The 18237-nt window shown below is 40.4% G+C and overlaps 1 protein-coding gene across 1 annotated transcript in view; it reads left to right on the top strand.

Moving 5' to 3' along the window:
- The first annotated feature begins 1367 nt into the window (after nucleotides 1-1367).
- Nucleotides 1368-18237, top strand: part of VWA3B (von Willebrand factor A domain containing 3B) — a 70919-nt gene continuing 54049 nt past the window's right edge. Inside the window, 7 exon segments of the mRNA XM_040548226.1 lie at nucleotides 1368-1451; nucleotides 3110-3334; nucleotides 5403-5497; nucleotides 7887-8137; nucleotides 9889-10045; nucleotides 14029-14198; nucleotides 16101-16222. Coding sequence (XP_040404160.1) covers nucleotides 1412-1451; nucleotides 3110-3334; nucleotides 5403-5497; nucleotides 7887-8137; nucleotides 9889-10045; nucleotides 14029-14198; nucleotides 16101-16222 — 1060 coding nt within the window. The 5' untranslated portion in view covers nucleotides 1368-1411.

Here is an 18237-nt window from a genome sequence, read left to right as displayed (position 1 = left end):
CATACAGATGCTGTTCAAGTGGCTGGGAGCGGCACTGGGCAGCGAAAGCACAGGAAAATCTGCTGCCACACCTCTGGGCATCTGGAAAATGAGATGGCATCTGGGATTAGTTCTCCACCTGAAGTGTGTGTCAGCGGTTACCACGAGGGCACAGCGGTACTGCTTCTGCGCAGAGTTAGAAACTGCACGAGTCTCATTGCTCGCTACTGGCAGGCGCTGTCTGCCTCAGCTCCTCTGTAGTAAACGTGCCTTTTATTGCATTAACACCAAGTCCCTGCCAAAGGGGTGTTCACCTGCTAGCAGGCATCTTCTGCTGAATGCTTGGGTGTTAGGATGCAGAATGCACTCCTGTTTTTTTAACGTCCTCCCTGCCTTTCATACCATTAATATCTTCCTGTATGAGGAGGACAAAGAACAGAATGGTTTATATATTTCTGTATGGGTATTTAAACTCATGTAAGAGGAATAAATATATCTGCAAGAGGAATAAATAACGTGTTCAGTTCTGCAAAGAAGAAAGAGGGAGGAGGCCGTCTGTTCTGGTGCATTTTTTTTTATCCCATTTTTAAAAAATTTTTAAATTTTAAAGCCCATTTTTAGAAAATTTTATCCCATTTTTGCTTTTCCCATAGGAAAAACTGCTTGATGACAATAGCTAGCAGCTGGGCTGTTGGTGATTCATAAGTATCCCTCATTCATTTGTCTTATTCATTAAAAAAAGAACCAAATAAATGTCAAAATGTGATGTCTCAAAGTGATACACGCAGCCAACATATGCTACCTTGCTTCCTCTGGCATTTTGTTTTCTATTCATATGTTTTGTTTTAGTCACAGTTGGGCCTTATACCACATACATATACATATATACAAGCACAATGCTTTTCCTTTGTGAATCATCTTGTAGTCTTATAGGCAAAGTTATGAATCTCTTCACAAAATTGTGTCTCAGATACTCCCAGGTTTAGTCATAAATTGGATTATAGCAATGGTAAGGTATAATGCAAAGCAATAATAAAATATAATACAACTGTCTGACAGTAGGCCAAAATACCACACTCATTTTTGTGTGGAAACTTCCACGTTGGCTCTTTTTTAATGGTAACTTACAGGGATAGAAAGGAAATCATATTACCAATATCCCCATTTCTGAGTATGAGGGGGTCCCTGTCAAATCTGATTTCACCCTTTCTTGACAGGGGAGGTAGCTACCCTTTTTAATTTATACTATTATTTTCCTTGAGAAAAATCTTGACCTCAATCTTCTGCCATTTATTATTGCCTGGGCTTGCACATCTGGTCTCCAGTTCATATTGACCTGTTCAGGGGAGTATTTTAGATTATTTTTTTGAATAATAATTTCTCAGGTTTTTAAGAAGAAAGCAAAGAGAAGCTGTCAATCAAGAGATTCATCATGACTGGCAATCCATTTAAGAGACTTGCCTGGAGTGACTGTGAGTATTTCAGGGCTGCTTTTACGTACATTCCATGTTATCCTGGATAACGTGCAGTTTAATTTGCTGAATCGTGGTGTGCATACTGCTAGCTGTGTACAAGCTCTTCTGAAGCTGTGCCAGTCTCCTGTGCTGTGTATGGAGTGCTGTGCTGTCTTTTTTTTCTGAGGAGGAAACTGGGAATGACTGTTCAAGTGACTATAAACAGTGCCTGACTATATATGAAGCCCGAGCAGCTGCAAACCTTCACCTGTGTCTCTCTAGAGTTAACATCTGTCATTGCTGCTTCTGCACTGAGAGGAGGAGGAAGGCTGGTAAAATGCCAGCCACTACAGGCATGCCAGCCCAGCACCCTGCTTGTAGGACTGCTGACTAGGGAAGAGCTGGTGCCAGCCTGCCCCGTGCAGAAGGCTACTGTCACTGAAAGATGATTTCTGAGGATACATTCTCATTTCCTTTATGTATGATTAACCGAGGAACAAATCTGTCTAATGAATATGTGTAGCCATGTCAGTTGTTGTAGTATTTGATCTCAGAGACAGCAGAGTTCTGATCATATTCCATACTAGACTGACAGCTATTTTTAGTCATTACAGAACAGAACCGTTCTTTATATTTTGGACCAATTTCATCCGCTCAGTATATTTACATTTCAGCTGGCTTACAGTATATGGGGAAGTGAAGGGCTGGGATACTGTAAATAATGTTGATTCTGGGGAAAATGGGCAGAAACATCAAACGTCCACAGAAAATAAACTTAGATACAGCAAGGGTATTTAATTGACTAGCGCCAGCTTAGCTCATGCAGAGTATTTTGGGAATGAACAGGAAATACCAAAGTTCTCCTAAAACCTCTGTGCTGAGGAACAGAAGCATTACTGTTGTCATCACTTCCATTTCTGCCCCAACCACTCTAGGCTCTGGTCTGCCTCTGCTCCCTGTTTCAAGTGGAGCTAGCCCAGCCAACTGTAAATCTGTGCAGGCTTGCATTCTTCTGTAGAACTTAATATAAAAATGGACCTTCATGTCCAAGATTTGCTGTGCATGCACATCATCCATCACAGCCTGGGGCAGATGCTGCCAGTACCATTGTTTGCAGTTATGGACAACAATGCGGGGTGAAGGATTTTCACCAGCCTTGCAATAAAGTCAGGGTCTGTTGCTGGAACTGCCATTGCTCATGATAGTAGTTGAACGTATAATTGCTAAGAGATCCTTGTTTACTGTACAATGCTTCTAATGTGTCTGTAGTGGTTGTCTGACAATCTTCAGATGCCTCTTAGGAGCTCTGATTCCCAAAATGTAGGTGAGATATCTTAGGAGCTGGAAGAAATGTCATTTGGCAAACTGAATTTAGCTTTGTCTGGGCTTGGATTTCAGCATACAAGAGATATTTTCTTCAATAAGTTGAAGGTGAATACATATGGATGAAAAAAAAAAAAGGAGGTGTAACTGCAAGTAGATATGTAGAACTGAGAGCAGATTTCCAGACTAAGAACATTGCTCAGTAGAATAAAAGAAAACAAGAAGCAAGCTATATGTATACAGAGTACTGTGGTGTACTGGTAAAGAAAGGAAAGAATTCAAGTAAATCTTTTTTTTTTTTCTTTTTTTTTAAAGTGTAAATGTTGTTATCCGCTCATTTCTCTCTACAACAGATGCCTTTGATTCAAAGCACAGAAAAGATCATACGAACTCAAATTTCCACGAGGACCACAAGAAGAAATCAAAAGAGAAGGAAAAGAGTCTGACAGTCAGTCAGTGGGACATGGACGTACAGCCCCTCATTTCATCTTCTGAATGGCTTCAGTTTCATGGGCTCAAGAGAAAGAAATTGACCCTGTCCCAGATTTTGTCCCAGATTGGATTTCAGCACAGGAAAGGTATTAGAGAAATCAATAATCAAATAATAATAATAGGAAAAGATGTAGAATAGTCTGTAGTGCTCATTTTGCACCTCGGTGTCCTCAGAGGAGATATTCACGTTGTCTGTTATCTTATGACAATGGCAGAAAGGGAAGCTGTATCCCCAGTTTCTGGCATTGCCAGTTCAGAGAACTGTGAAACTCCACCTCCTTTTGATCTGAGGACTCGGGATCTGAGAAGGGCTTTTCTTACTGTGTTGTACTGTTGTGTCTTTACCTGAGGCTCCAGTTCAAGTCCTCCACAATTTAACTACAGCTGGGAAATAACTTGCAGTGCTGAGGATGCTAGTCTTTCGCCTGCAAATAACACACCATGAGACCTCTGCCCATTTTTAGATTGCAGATATGTGTACACTGTGCCATAATCTGAAATCTGCTAGTTAATCATCTGGGCTAGCCAACCTGTTCAGGAATAGTTTATTATTTCCAGGGAGCCAGCTTCGAGGAAGAAGTTAGATTTGATTAGAATTCAGGCTGCTTTTTGTGCAAAGTCAGGCTATAGAAAAATGTTCCTTTGCAGTTATCTGACAGCTGGAGGGGAAGAGTTTGCTAATAATTATTAATCACTGCCGTAGTAGTGCTTTGCAGAGCATGGTAAGATACTCTTTTATTTGAAGAGTTTACTGCCTGAGAAGTCGGAATTGTAATGTATTGTAATTGTTCTAGGTTGTATAATTTAAGATTTCAGCTGGCTTGTGTCCATGGGACATTCAAGGATCAACAGTGCAGATCCTGGAATCCTGTATGCTGTAGATGAAGAAGAAGCTATTAGGCAAGGTTAATGTTGTTATGGTGTAATTGTAGGAGCAGAACGTACTAGCTTAGTAGGGCAGCATGCTGTACAGAGTAGCTGCTTTGTGACGTTGAATATTCCCACCCCTAATGTTTTCCTATCAGTGGAACTACCGTAGAAGATTTCTAGCTACTGAAAAAGCAGAGTGCAACCTTTTCCTTAGTTGCACCCACTTCTGCACCCATTTAGTTGTGTAAGAGAACAGCATTATCTGTTCCAGATTTTGTATTTTGTTTGATGGACAAATATTTGCAAGTCCTGCTGTGAGGTAAATGAATAATACGGAAGTTTAATTGCCTAAACCTTTCCTTTATTGAAGTCCCATGGAGCTTTTTTGCCTATAAATAATTAAATGCATTTCCCCCCCATTTCTGATTAAACTGGTAGGGAGCAGCAAGAGCAGGGCTGCTCCAGGAGGGGAAGGTGAGCTGAGAGGCAAAGGGGACCACGGCCCAGGCAGTGCCCTCCCTGACCAGGATGCAATCCCGCAGCATCTGAGCACAGCAGGCAGAGCAGGGTGCTGGCAGCAGTGTCCGCTGACAATCCCAGGCAAGGTGAGGTGATGAACCAGGTCTAGGGTCCAGCCAGGAAGTGCAGCCAGGAACAGCTGGAGATGAAGCCAGAGGCAAGCCTGGAGACAAGGCCGTAACATAGGGCTGAAAGGTCTGACCAGGAAAGAGGTTTACCAGCAGGACTTGAAGCGGGCACACCTGCAGCATAGCTCAAGCAAAGACTGGGGGCCCAGGCCTGAGCACCCTGTGTGTGGAAACCACAGGTGAGACTGACAGGGGCTGCCAAGGCCAGCTGTTGCCCTCAGGGTCTTAACATAAACAGAGCCAGAAAAAATCATAATTTGATATCATTAGAATTTCCCTCAAATTTCTTAATGTCTGGAGATAAGTACAGATGCATGAGCCTCACACATGGGTAGTGTACACGTCAATCTGAAAACTGTCTGAAGGACACATGCACTCTGCAATGCTTACTACTAAGGGAGAAGCTCCGACTCATTCAAAGCCGATACATCCAAAGAATCCTCCTCATTCCTCTAAAAATATTTTACTGAATTTTGATTTTACATTTCTGCAAAATAGATTTTGACATACTGAAGGCAAAGTATGTGATAAGAACGAGATTTAATCTCCTTTGAGTTGCATGTATTTTTGAAAAACAGAACATCATGAAAGTAATCCTTATGATTAACAACTTGGTCTTTTGTAACCTTTACTGTAGATTATGTGACCACTTTGGGGAAACTTGTGGCTTCTCGGTATGCAGACGGTCTGTTTCCTCAGTACATGAGAGCACAAGATGGCAGCGTGTATAATGTAAGTGATTGAATTGTGGTAACATCCCCATGCACTTAGAAGTTGTTACCGCTGTAGCAGAATGATATGACTAAAATGTCTCCCTATGACAAGAAATACATACATTTGTTGTATAAGAACTTTATCTTTTGATCATTTTTTTTCCTGTTCTGTCAAACTATTAGTGATGACAATCAGCAGTAGGGAAGCTATATATATATATATATTTTTTTTTTTTCCTTGTAAAGTCTTACACTCTTGCCTTGGTGCAGCATTGCAGTAAATCTTTCCAGAGAAGGCTGCAGTTTCTAAGCAACATTTACCCTGTCACGAAGGAGGGAGCACTTGAAAAGAAGATGCTCAGCTGAGTTTAAAAAAAAAATAGTTGTAGTCGATAAAACAAATAGGGATGCTGAAATAAATCGACATAATATGCTGTCATTGCTGATGCAAAGCACTGCTTTGCTCAGTGCCAGTGGGTCACAAAAGGCTCAGCCCCGTCTATAGAGACGGCTGGATCTCTGCCCAGGCTCATGTTCTAAGGAATGTCTTAGTAACAGCTGCTGGCTGTCCCATTGTTGAGAGGATGGATCCTGACTGAAGAGATACACATTCGAGCTAGGAGGGGAGAGAGTCAATTCGTAAGGGATTTTACAAAAACACATGGCTTGTCATTTTTTTCTGATAACTAGAATCACTTCTGAGGCACAAGGCATAAAAACAGGAAAAGAACCATTTCAGGGAGACTTATTCCCTCTTTTTTTTCCCCATGTGATTCTGTGTGAAGTATCTACATAATGTCATTTAATCTAGGATTTGTTTGGAGCATGTGAAAAGACATTTGTTGTAGCCTTAAGGTAGCAACACCACTATACAAAATCTGGTGAGACCTCCCTTAGAATATGGTGTACGATACTGTGTACAGTTACCATCGGGTAAGAGGAAGCAATTCAAACTAGAGCGAGTACTGGGACGAGCTAGCAGGATGAATGGCAATGGTGCTGATTTTGTAAGAGATCTTGGCTGATGTTGATGTATTTAGGTAAGACCAAGAGATTCTGAAAAATGATAGTCTTACTGCCCTTAAATGCCTAGAGAAAGGCAAGTTGCAGGCATAAAGAGGAGCTATATTTTTCTATGCTAAAAGGCATGAGGTCCAAGAATAAACTTGTGCGAACTGCCGTGAATAAAATGAGGTGAACAGTCAGTTTTCCAGGTCTCAGAGAAATGGGAATCTGGACTGGCCAAGTAGAAGTGAAGGGGTGGGGCAAGAAAAATGCTTTATTTTAAGATGGAGTTTGATCAGTGTAGTGCAATAAGCTGTTCGTATGAGTCTGGCTGTGATAGGAGGAAACTGGATTTTCTAAGTGCTTCTTCCCAGGCTGCCGTTCCTTTGGCAGACAGCCTGATACTGTGTGTCTGGGAGGCACTTTACAGGGCCCTAGCTGACATTAAAGAACAGAGGAAAATACATATGAGAAGAAGAAATGTGCAGACCAACTCTGAAAATTTCTTCTCACTGAGAAATGTTCTTGTTTAAAAACGTTTGACTCTCCAAGGTTTTTTACTAGTCCTGGAAAGGTAGCTGGATGTAGAAGGTGGCAGGTAAATTAGCTTGTGTGGATCAGAGATATTGGGGGTATGTCTTTACTGGAACCTGCAGAGAGTTTTTAAACCCACAGATCATTTTACACAGTGAATCTGCATAAATATGTATATAATGGAGATGGTCTCCTGCTTTTCATTTTAATACTGAATCTATGTTTTTCTTAATTTACTGTTAGGGCATGAGACATTTTAGTTGCTGATTGCACTTGCCTGAACTAAATTTGCCTAAACCCCTACCCATAAATAGTTAAGCTGTAATGTTGGGCATTGTTACCGAAATAATAGCACAAATAGGAAGCCTTTTACATTTCCTTTCAAATGCTAAAGACAAGGTGGAGATTGAAGTGCCCCAGAACCAAACCGTTCACTCCCTTGTATCGCTGTTTAAAATTTTAAGAGCTAGTCAAAATTCTAGTCTAAGAAGGTACAAAGTGCCTGTGTTCGTGTTTGTTCATCCATCTGTTCTGCAGCCCTTTCTCCATCCTTGCCCCTGTTCAGCTCACTCTAATTGCTCCAGTCTTGAGACAGACAAGGCAGACAACCCACTGGCACTGTCCCATGCTTGTATAAAAAGATTATGAAAGGCAATTAGGACAAAATGCAGTGTCTTTTCTGTTATAGCTCAGATGGGTTTGTCAAGTATTTGCTCCTGCAATAGTGGAAGAAAAATGGGTTGTTTTCACTGCTACCTTGGCTGACATATCTGGCACTTGCAAACCAGCTATTGCAGCTGTGCTAAGCTTGGGGCTTCATTTGTGCTGTTTTGATGTTCAGTTTCTTTCTCTCCCTTATTTAAATAAAGCTGACAGCCAAAAAAGAACTGATTCTTCATTTTGTGGATTGTCTAATGGGAGCTATTGAGCTCTATCGGCAGCGAATGGAATGGTTAACCAGTGAAAGCCGGCTGATATTTGGAGTGATTCAAGAACAGTGCATTGTCGTTGTTTTGGATTTTGGCACTGCAGCCCCAACTGAATTCGACCTATGCCGTGATGCACTTTCCATGGTTCTTGTGGAACAGGTGACACAAATTGCCAAATTTAACCTCATTCGGTAAGCAGAAAGAGCACCATGAGAACAAAAAGGAGTCTCGTGTCATACAGATGTCTGTTTGGATGATGTGTTTTCTGTAGTGCAATTTGCACTACATGATTTGTTTCATGGTAATACCCATAATATCTATCATGGTAATACCTATACTTCCACCAAGTTTCACCCGCAGTAATGCTGAGCTTGCAACTCCCATTTAACAGAAAACCATTGTGTTTGTTACCCTGAGGAACGGATAAAGGCTAACAGAAACCAAATGTTGATATATGCCTTCTGCAAATGTAGGAAATGTAGAAAGATCAGGGACACTTTGCAACAGCAGTAATGCTCTTCGGTAATGCATCTAAGTATTACAGAGTAAAACAGTGAGGTCACGTCTGACTGCCTAGGCGTTCTTGTGTCTTTAGGCACTACAGGTTTCTGCCTTACAGCTGAATGTACGCTCCCCCACGTACCATAGACAGAAGCATAATCATTTGTATTTCTATAGATTTCCATGGTCACAGAAATCAGTAGTAGGACTAGCAAACAATACTAGATTTCCATAACAAAAGACAAGAGCTTGTTCCCTAACATGAGTAAATGAATCTGGGTTTAGTTGCAAGTAAAAAAAAAAAATAGAAGCAGCTATTCAAATTGAAGTATCTTTGAACAAATTCTCACTTATGCATAACTGAAGGCATAAGCTTGGGTTTGGATAGATGAATGGAATTTTGTGACTATGAAAAAAATGATGTGCAAATTAGGCCATACAATTTTTGAATAGGTTCCATAAAGATTACTTGCAACTACACTATGATTCTTAATGTTGTTTTACCCAAGCTCCATCCTCCAGCTTTGATTCTGCTGCCCTTTCTCAATTCTCTACCTTGTGATACACCTGAGATTTGAAAAGAAAAAAGAGATACTTTCCATACCTTTTGAGAAGCACATAAAACATTTTCTTTAAAGATGATCTGCAAAGCTAAGTCAAAATTGAGGTACAATAAATGTGTTCATTGATTTTTCTGTTTGCTTCAGCAGGGAGACAAAGGACAACATAGCTTACAAGTTATTGCTTTAACAGAATCTAAGAAAGCATGCTTGTCTTTTAGATTTGCAAGTAACTCTTCAGAGTGGTGCTTGATGGTATATCATAGATGCTGGAACCAGTTATTTTTTAAAGTTGTCTTCTGTCTTTTATGTGCAAATGGACAGGCATGCATGCTCATATGCTTTGTACCTCTCTTATGCCATTAAGAGCCCTTTAATCAATTAAAATATCGAAAAGCTTTGCATCACAAATCTCATTTTGATGGGCAGATAAAGATCAGCACTCTTACAAAAAGCGGAGGTTTGTTAAAATGATCTGGCACAAAGGCCAACCAGCAAGGATGCCATACAGCATACAGTGGAAAGAGAAGCCAGATACATATTTCATATACATATTTTAAAAACCTGATTGTGCTTTTATTGTAAATATAGGGTAAATATGTGAAAAGGTAAATAGGAATTGGGAACTGTTTGTAAAGTACTGTAGCCCTCTTGGGTGTACTTTGAACAGCTGTCTGAAAAAATTGTTATGAAAATTACAGTATTTTTCTTAGGGTTTTATTTTGCCCCTACTTTTATTGCAAGTCTAGATTTAATATGTATGGTTTATTGTTATTATTATTTAAGAATCTAAAAGAATAGTAACAATAGCAGAGTTCCACCTTTTTGCTTTGCCAGCATTATTCTCAGTTGTTCTGATTTATAGTTAATGTCACTTTCAGGGCTGCTCAGCATCTTATGAAGTGGCAACAGAAATGTGCTCCTGTGTCTCAACATACTGTAAAGTCTGCTGTTAAGTGGCTCTGGAAACTGGACCATATGACAGCTGCCAGCCATAGCAGCTCTGCTGAAGCCCTGCTGGAAGCCATGAGTGAGACGGTAAGCTCATACATCTTTTTGGAAGCCTCAAGTAAATCCAAGAATATTCAGTGCCAGACTGGTTACTGTGATTTGCCCTGATGAATTTTGCAAAGATAAATATTAATGGGAGGGTTCAGAAGTTTTTTTCCTGTTTTTCCAAGTGTATCTGCATACTATGTTTACTGATGACCTGCTTATGTAAATTTATTGTATTTTGAAAGCAGAAACTTTTCTGTTCTGGAGTACAGAGAATGAATAACATATTCAGTCATTAATGGAAAGAGTAAATACGTTGCTTTCCACTTTCTTTGCCATATATGTTTTTCAGGGCTTCAAGTTTATGAAAATAGAATCTTAGAATCATTTAGGTTGGAAAAGACCTCCAAGATTATCAAGTCCAAACATGTCCCTTAGTACACACAGAACTTCCTTGGACAGGAATTTAACCAACTCTGCTGCACTGCTCCAAGTTAAAAATAAAACAAAATGAAATAATGACAAACACACGCTGTTAGAAAAGCATCCTCAAGCTCTTCACTTCTGAGGCAGTAACATCCACTAAAATATTCCTTATATCACCACTACTGAAGTCAGGGGAAAAAAATTACTTTGTATCCAAAATGCTTGTGAAAAAAATATACTTAAAATCCAAAATATAAAGTACAGAGATTTCTTTAAGCGTTTGTTGACAGTAGGTGTCTACAAATCCTTTTTCCTCAGCCACCTATGATTTCTTCCACAGCAAGAAGACAAAGCATACACAGGTATTGTTGTAATTAAATTCTGTCTGTTTCTCAAAGTGCCATATTACATTATTCATTATAACAGAGTCAAAAGATATAAAAGATATATGCCATCATTTGAGCTAGTCACTTAAAACTTGTATTGTTAAAGAGAGATTTTATGAAATTCACTTACAATATAAATTGAATTCCTGGCACTTGAATTAAATGGAAAATTGTGTGGACTAGAATCATTAGTTTTTGCTGCCATTATATCCAACCCTGTGCACAGATCCACCCCTAACTCCTTTGTAAATCTCATATTGAGACATTGTTTGAAAGAGAAGGTGAATTTGGCTTGAGTTTCCCTCTGGTTCCCTGTGCAGATGGATTCTCAACCAGATGAACCTTGATGTTTGGAAAATGATATTAAAAAGGAACTGGGTGAGGAACAAATTGTGCAACAGTGACATTTTTTATGACTGCTTTTTAAAATGCCTCCGTAAATTATGCTAACATTTTCAATTTGCAGTATATTACTAATTTTCTGGTGGGAAAAAAAAAGGATCATATTTAGATTTCAGTATTGTCTGGATGAAGAAAAGGCTTGTTGGACCTGGTAGGTCTGCGTACAAATAAACAGAAATTAAAATTCATCCAACAGTGAGACATATTATTTTTTCTGGATATTGGTGGGCTAATGGGTAATCTGGGGGAGTCAGTTTTGGCGGGTGATCAACATAAGACAGACTTTAATTACTCCTAAATACAGTTATTATCATTCATAACTGACAGTTCAGTTTGAGTACAAGCTTCACTGTACTGAAGGCTGGGGCAGACCCCATTCAGTCCTAGGCACAAGCTGCATAGTCACTGAACAGTCATAAATGACTCATTCCTCAGAACTGGCTTTGTCAACAGAAGTTACTCAAAAACAATAGCTCCTTTTTGCTTAGACTTGGGTTTTCCAGTCGTTCCTTTAGTTGAGCTTTTCTCCCATGTGTGGCAAGTCCCTAGATTTCCTTTCCTCATTACCTGTCAGTCCCAGGGTCAAGATCCCTCTGCTCCAAGGTTGCAATCCTTTGGGCTCCACCTGCCACAGATACATCCACGGTATCTAACTCACAGTTCTGTGCAGATGCTGCTCTGCAAAGTGTGGGCCACCCATCCCAAATGCACCTCCCCTCCCAGGTAAAGACTGCAATGAACTCTTTGTCATGTTCTCTTCTCCGTTCCTGTATGGAGTTTGTTTGCTTGTTTGGATGGCTGCAGAAATTATAATTTGCAAAATATGAAGGCCTAAATGGTTTGAACCTTTTCCTACTATTCTGTAAGGAACATTTCCTTCATGGTATGTTACTGCTGGGTTTGTAGTTAAGTAGAATGAATTGTCTGTGGTTAGCAATTTTGTTTTCTTGAGGAGCTGGTTCTGCATCAGCTATGCCCAAGAACTTTCAGCATTTTAAAAGTTGCAGAGGCAGGAATTAGATCATTTCAAGGAAGTCTGAAAGCTAATACCCTTATTAAATATCAAGCTTCCGAGTTATTGGCAGTCTCAGAAGGGAGAGGGAGAAGATGTGAATTTGAAGGAAGACAAGGAAAAGTGGTTGTGCAATCTGCATATGTTCCCCCAGGCCAGGAGCCTCTTCAGCAAATTTCCAGGACAAGGGTGTTGCCCGAGGACTGGGTCTCAGCTGGGCGAGCTGCATGGATGCTCTGACAGCTGTTTTAGCTGGATGAAACAGAGAGGGAACCTTCTAGAACTGAACCAAAGCACAGATGGGCACAAGTGTTGATTGATTTTGCTTCTAAAGCTAATAGGTATTGTGTTAACCTTGCACGTTAATGAAACATGCTCATTCTTTCTTATAGTATTTGTCTAGCAGCCAGGATACCTGGCTGGCCACAGACCCTCTTACTCCATACAAGTGTGCTCCCTAAGTATGGTCCCTGACTCCCACATGTAGTGCCAAACCCCACGGTGCTGCTTTGTTAATTCTCCTTGTCTAGCCCAGGATTGGGCTGCTGCTTGGGGTAGATGTCTTCCAGTGCTCACCTTTAGTCAGGGTATTTGTGGCAAAAGGTAGAGAGGGGAGAGAGGCTGAAGCCCAGAAGCCTGTGTCAGTTTGTATCACCATCCTCATGATGCGGGGCAGTATGGGCATCCTGCAGCCCAGAAAGTTTTGGGTACAAACTGGACAAAAGATGTCCATGTGTCAGCCTGTTGGCTCAGGAAGCTGAAATAAAAATCAGTGTCAAAGGCAGTACTGGAAATGGAAGAACGTGCTTAGAGATGATACTGAATTTGCTTTCCTATTGTATGAAATGATGTGGGTGCAGAAACACTTCCTCAGTGCTGTCCCAGACTCAAACAGTTGTCATCTTTTCTCTTTTATGGTGCATGTTTGGGATTCCTTACCATACATGAATGTCATTTTTCAGTTGAACAGCTATTTATCTGCATTTATCAGTTGGTATGTGCCATGCCATAGGACTGATAGGCCATGCTTGCTGCCTTGAACATCATCGCGGGATAGGTGTTGTTACATTTTTTAATGCTGGTGAAAATTCAAGAAGCATATTTACTAGCTACCGTTTAGCATGGATATGTGCAGGCAGCATTGGATCTGTCACAGTGTAATACACAAGCAATAACTAAAGGACATTTCTTCATCTCCTCTGTCTTCTTGCAGTAATGTTTTCATAACATAAGTGTATGTGTTCATAACAAACTTGCCAAGTTCCCTCTACCTTGGGAAGCATAAAAAATATGAATTATCTGTAAATAACTACAGTAGCATTCAAAGAATGATGCATCTCTCCTACCCCTCAAAATACGTGCTGCTAATAAAAGTATGTCTGGTATAAAAGTTCCTACTGCTTTTCAGCTCTGGCAAGGCCCCAGCATAGTTCCTCTCTTCCCAAAAGAGGAATGCGGCACAGAGCCTCGTCCTGACTAATAGCACAGTTGTCCTCTCTTGCACTTCTTTTTGGTTTCGGTTAACTTCTGTGGAAAGGGGCTTGTACTGAGCTGTACCCAGGGGCTGTGGGTCTGGTTCCCTTCTCACTTCGGGAAATTTTGTGTGAAATTCATTTGAATTACTAGCAAAAATGAGAGGGAGAACTGAAGATCTGCAAATCTTATAGCCCAAATAATGCAGTGCTGCTACCAGACTTTCATACCAGTGCTCAGCACAGGACCGGGCTTGAATAAATACCAAACATCTGTGTAAAACAGTCCTCCCAATTCCTTTTTTTTTTTTTTCTGTTTTATGACAGGTTGAAGCTGTTTATTACTTTGCTGTGGGTGATGTTCCAGCTGAAACGAAGCAGCTGCTCCTTGAGAAAGTTTCTGATGGCTCCTGTCCAGTCAACACCGTATCTTTTAATGCCAGGGAAGATGAAACTGTTATTTTTCTGAAGGAGTTGAGCCACTTGGCCTCTGGCAGGTATGACAAAGAAGCACAGTAATGATTTCAGTACTTGTAAAGTGCTTTGCTGCTAGGAATGCTATCTGAAGATATCTGAATGTTATCCCATTTTACTCATGAGGAAAATGAGACAAACCAGATCTGTAAGTGGTTTGGGGAAACAGAGGAAATAGTCTAAGTGCTGTAACTAAACTACAGGGCCTACTTGAACAGCTTCTCTCCACGTGTGCTCACTGGCTTGTGGAAAGGCCATTCCCTACCTATATCATGAATTGTCTGTCATCTGTTTCTCTTTCGAGTATGAAAATTTTTCAAGGGAGAGTCACAATATAAACAAGTTTTTATTACATTTCTTTTTACTTCAGTAACATCCACAGGCACCAGCAAAGAATCGATCTAGAGTTTTTTTTGGATCAAATGTCACACAGACATGTAGTTGAAAGGTAATGCCTGTCCTAAATAGGCAGTGCCTGGAACAACAGGAAATTCGGGTAGTGTTAGGCCTGCCTGTGTGAAGCTGCAGTTCTCTACCACGCTCTCCAGCATCTGTTTAGTGTGGTTGGTGGGAACCGATATATTCCATATGGGCTGCTGGCTACTTTGTCCTGGGAACCAGCTGTGTGACAAGAGAAAGCCTTCAATGCAAAAGGATAATACAACATTAATCTTGATTCTAATATAAAAATAAGGAAAACGAATGAAGAAACAAACAAACAAACAAAAGACACAATACCAAACACACTCAACAGCAGGAGGGCAATAGCAGCTGATAGGTGTTTGTCTGCTTTACAGAAGCCACCACACAGTTACAGAGCTGTGAAATGCCTGCTATAGCTTTCTGTTTCACTATTGTTTGTGCAAGAGTGGGAAGGACTCCAACAGTAGAAATCCCCAAATGACAGCAGAGCAATTGGTAAGATGGCAGCTGCTTAGCTCTTTTATAGCCATCTGTGTTTAGGAGTAGCTTTTAAGAGACGGAATGCCTGCCAAAAAAACAAGACTGAAGGAAAGTGTTATGTTTGTTCTATTCGGATGTGTGTCTAAACGACTGTGGTCGTTTAGGACTGTGGTACCTCCATGATACCAGGTACTTTGCCAGTCACTGTACTTCATTTTCTTTTGGCAATGTTTTTCCTTCCTTTGTAAGAAGAACATGAATGTTTCTTGCATGGTAGAGAAAGAGGCGAGAAGGGTTATGGCAGGGAGCTGAGAGGAATCATTTTGCCTAATATGATTCTCACTATCTTTTAGTAATTTTTCATGTGTCTAGCTTTGTTGCAGAGACTTATCAGGCCAACATATATCTTGCTGGTGGGTATTTTCCCAATAACTGTCTATAAGATTAAGTCAGTTTTCACATAGGATTTGCTAAGTTCATGGGTTTTTCATGATTTAAGACTGATTCTGGTGTAGTTCTGTTTTAGAAAGGCATCTTTTTCCTGCTCTGGGAGCTTGTCTGTTTTGACAACAAGGGTAAATGAAGTCTGCTTGACTTCCTGATTTGTATATCGATAGTGAAATAAATGTTCCTGTTGGGCTTTGAACTAGGAGGGTAATCTAATTAAAAGGTGTTAGTGTCCTCTTAGATATCTCAAATGACATGCTTGCTCAGCATGTTAAAAGCATTAATTAAAAACAGATTTCCAGATGATTGAAAAGGAAGGTACCTTAGAATAAGTGATACCAAAATGAAAGGATGTGTGATTCTTCATGAAAAGACTTCAGAAAATACATACACGTATATAAAGGTTTGATAATATCCATAATACTGTTGTAGCTGAACATTTGGTTATCTTGATAGGTAAGGAAATAATTCCAAAGTTGTACACTGCTCTGACTTCGCATGTGTGACATGCATATTAAAACTAGGAAAGTATTTACGTAGTTTGCATACTGGTGAAAACCCATTTTTTATTACAGATTCCATGCTTTTGCTCAGAAGAATTACTGTCGAGATGCTACTGGACCTGCACTGAAATGCGAAGATGACGAAGATCTAATTGCCCCGAATTCCAGAAAGGTGAAAGGGCGAACGCCACTAGGTAGACAATTTTAAAACCAGAATTATATTGATTTTCTAGGTGAGGTTTCAGAGTAGCTATCTAATACAGGAACTTGCTTAGTGCTAGATTAAAAGAAGCCTTCTGTAGGCATAGGTGGGGACGGGACTGGTCAAATGGAAAATCTGTGGGTGGGAAGGAGAGGGAAAGGAAAAGAGAGAAGAGAATAGTGGATGTGCATGTGAAAATGAAGGAGAAGTGAAAAAAGGAGAAGAAGTAAGAACGTGTATTTCAGGAGATAAAAATTAGTACTGGTGTGCTTATACCAGTGACCTGGTGGTAATGGAGAGTAATGGCAGAAAGGGAGATGAAAGAGATAAGAGTGGTATAGAGCATCTGTTACAACAGCCACATCAATACAGACCATGTTCATCGCTAATATAAGGGAATTAAGCCCACTTATGGTTGACTTGGTTTTCTCAGGATCTGAGTTTATCATAAAGACAGGCGAAGAGCACAGTAAAAATAACTAGAGAGAAGGTGCAAAGAGAGAGGGAGAAATATGAAAAACATACAGGAGGAAACAGCAGAAAAAAGCAGAGGAGAAGCAAAATCTCCATTTTTCTGGGGGTGGAGCTGGGCAGAAAGCTCTCAGCATGGTTCTTTTTAGTCACAGTGCTACTTCCTCTAGGAGAGGTCAGCCTTACTGTTCAGTGGGACTAGACTGAGGCTTCAGCCGGATTTGGAGGAGATCAGCTTGTGGTGTGAAGCATGACTGTGTTATGTCATGTCCGATATCTTTATCAGCAGGCAATTCGGTTAAAAAAAAAGGTTTATTTTTATTATCAGGAGGCATAAAACCTCTTTTCTCTCATGGCTCACATCCCCATTATGCTGTTGGGCATTAGCGTTGCCCCAAAGGTAGAACACTGTCATCCTCGTCTTACTGCTAGGGAACCTATGGCATAAGGGGGATTTAGTGACTCACCTAAAGTCATATATCAGTCTTGGACTAACTGTCCCATATTTTCTGGGTTGTGGTCTGGATCCTTGTGTACAAACCTTTCAGAATGGCCATGCTTATACAATATGAGAGAACCATAGTTTGGGGGGGGGGGGGGGGGGGCAGAAGTAAGAGAACAAGGTGTCATCATCCCCTCCCGCCTTTTTTTTTCTTTATGAAAGGTCATCAAGGCTTTCCCCCCTCACACCCCCATAGGGTTTAGAAACCAAGAGCAGAGCATGCTTCAAAGCCCTGCCTTTCATTTCATACTGATTCACAGTGCTGTAATGATTGCCTTCGGTCTGCTCCAAGTGCTTCCTTGCCAGACCCCAGTTGGGTGTGTGCATGGGGAGGGCTGGCTTCCTCTTCCCCCAGGCACCAGCCTGTTTCAATAGATGGCCCTAGAGCTCCTGTATGACTGAAATTACTTCCTCACCACTGTTTCTAAAGCTGAAAGCTGAATAGCTTTAATCGCTCAAAAGGGCAGTAATCTCCTTGAAGTGCATTGTCTGTTGTGTCTTATTGCTATTATGGAGTAGAATTTACACATTAAAAAGGAACACAATTAGCTTTCTGCATTTACTTGGCATTATAACCACAGTTGTGACATCACTGACAGCCAATCAGAGCCTTTTGGTCGTATACAGAACCTAAAATCCTTTCAGAAAAGAAAATACGTAGGAGACATTAATTCTGGCCTGTGTCTGATGTCTCTTGTTTCAGAGACTCCTTCAAGGGTGTAGAAGGCAATAATAATAAAAGTGGAGATTACTCACTAATGTATTCTGAAACTGGTTCTTGAATGTCTGGCATAAACTATATAAGGAAATAAATAGAAAACGAATCAGAGATCTAATCTTCCAAATGCGATGTTTCCTGGAAAATAAGGGGAGGTGCAGGAATATTTTGATTCTGTTTCTTTTTGCACCACAAATGCAACAGCTGGAAACTAACGCTCATTGTTATGTTTTATGGGCTGGAAAAAAACATTTTAAGGAAATCTGATAGTTTTCTGGGTATCCACTGAATAACATTTTGCAAATACAGGATATCT

Source organism: Cygnus olor, chromosome 1, assembly GCF_009769625.2.
Source record: "Cygnus olor isolate bCygOlo1 chromosome 1, bCygOlo1.pri.v2, whole genome shotgun sequence".
Taxonomy (NCBI): domain Eukaryota; kingdom Metazoa; phylum Chordata; class Aves; order Anseriformes; family Anatidae; genus Cygnus; species Cygnus olor.
This window is presented reverse-complemented; position numbering and strand designations above follow the sequence as displayed.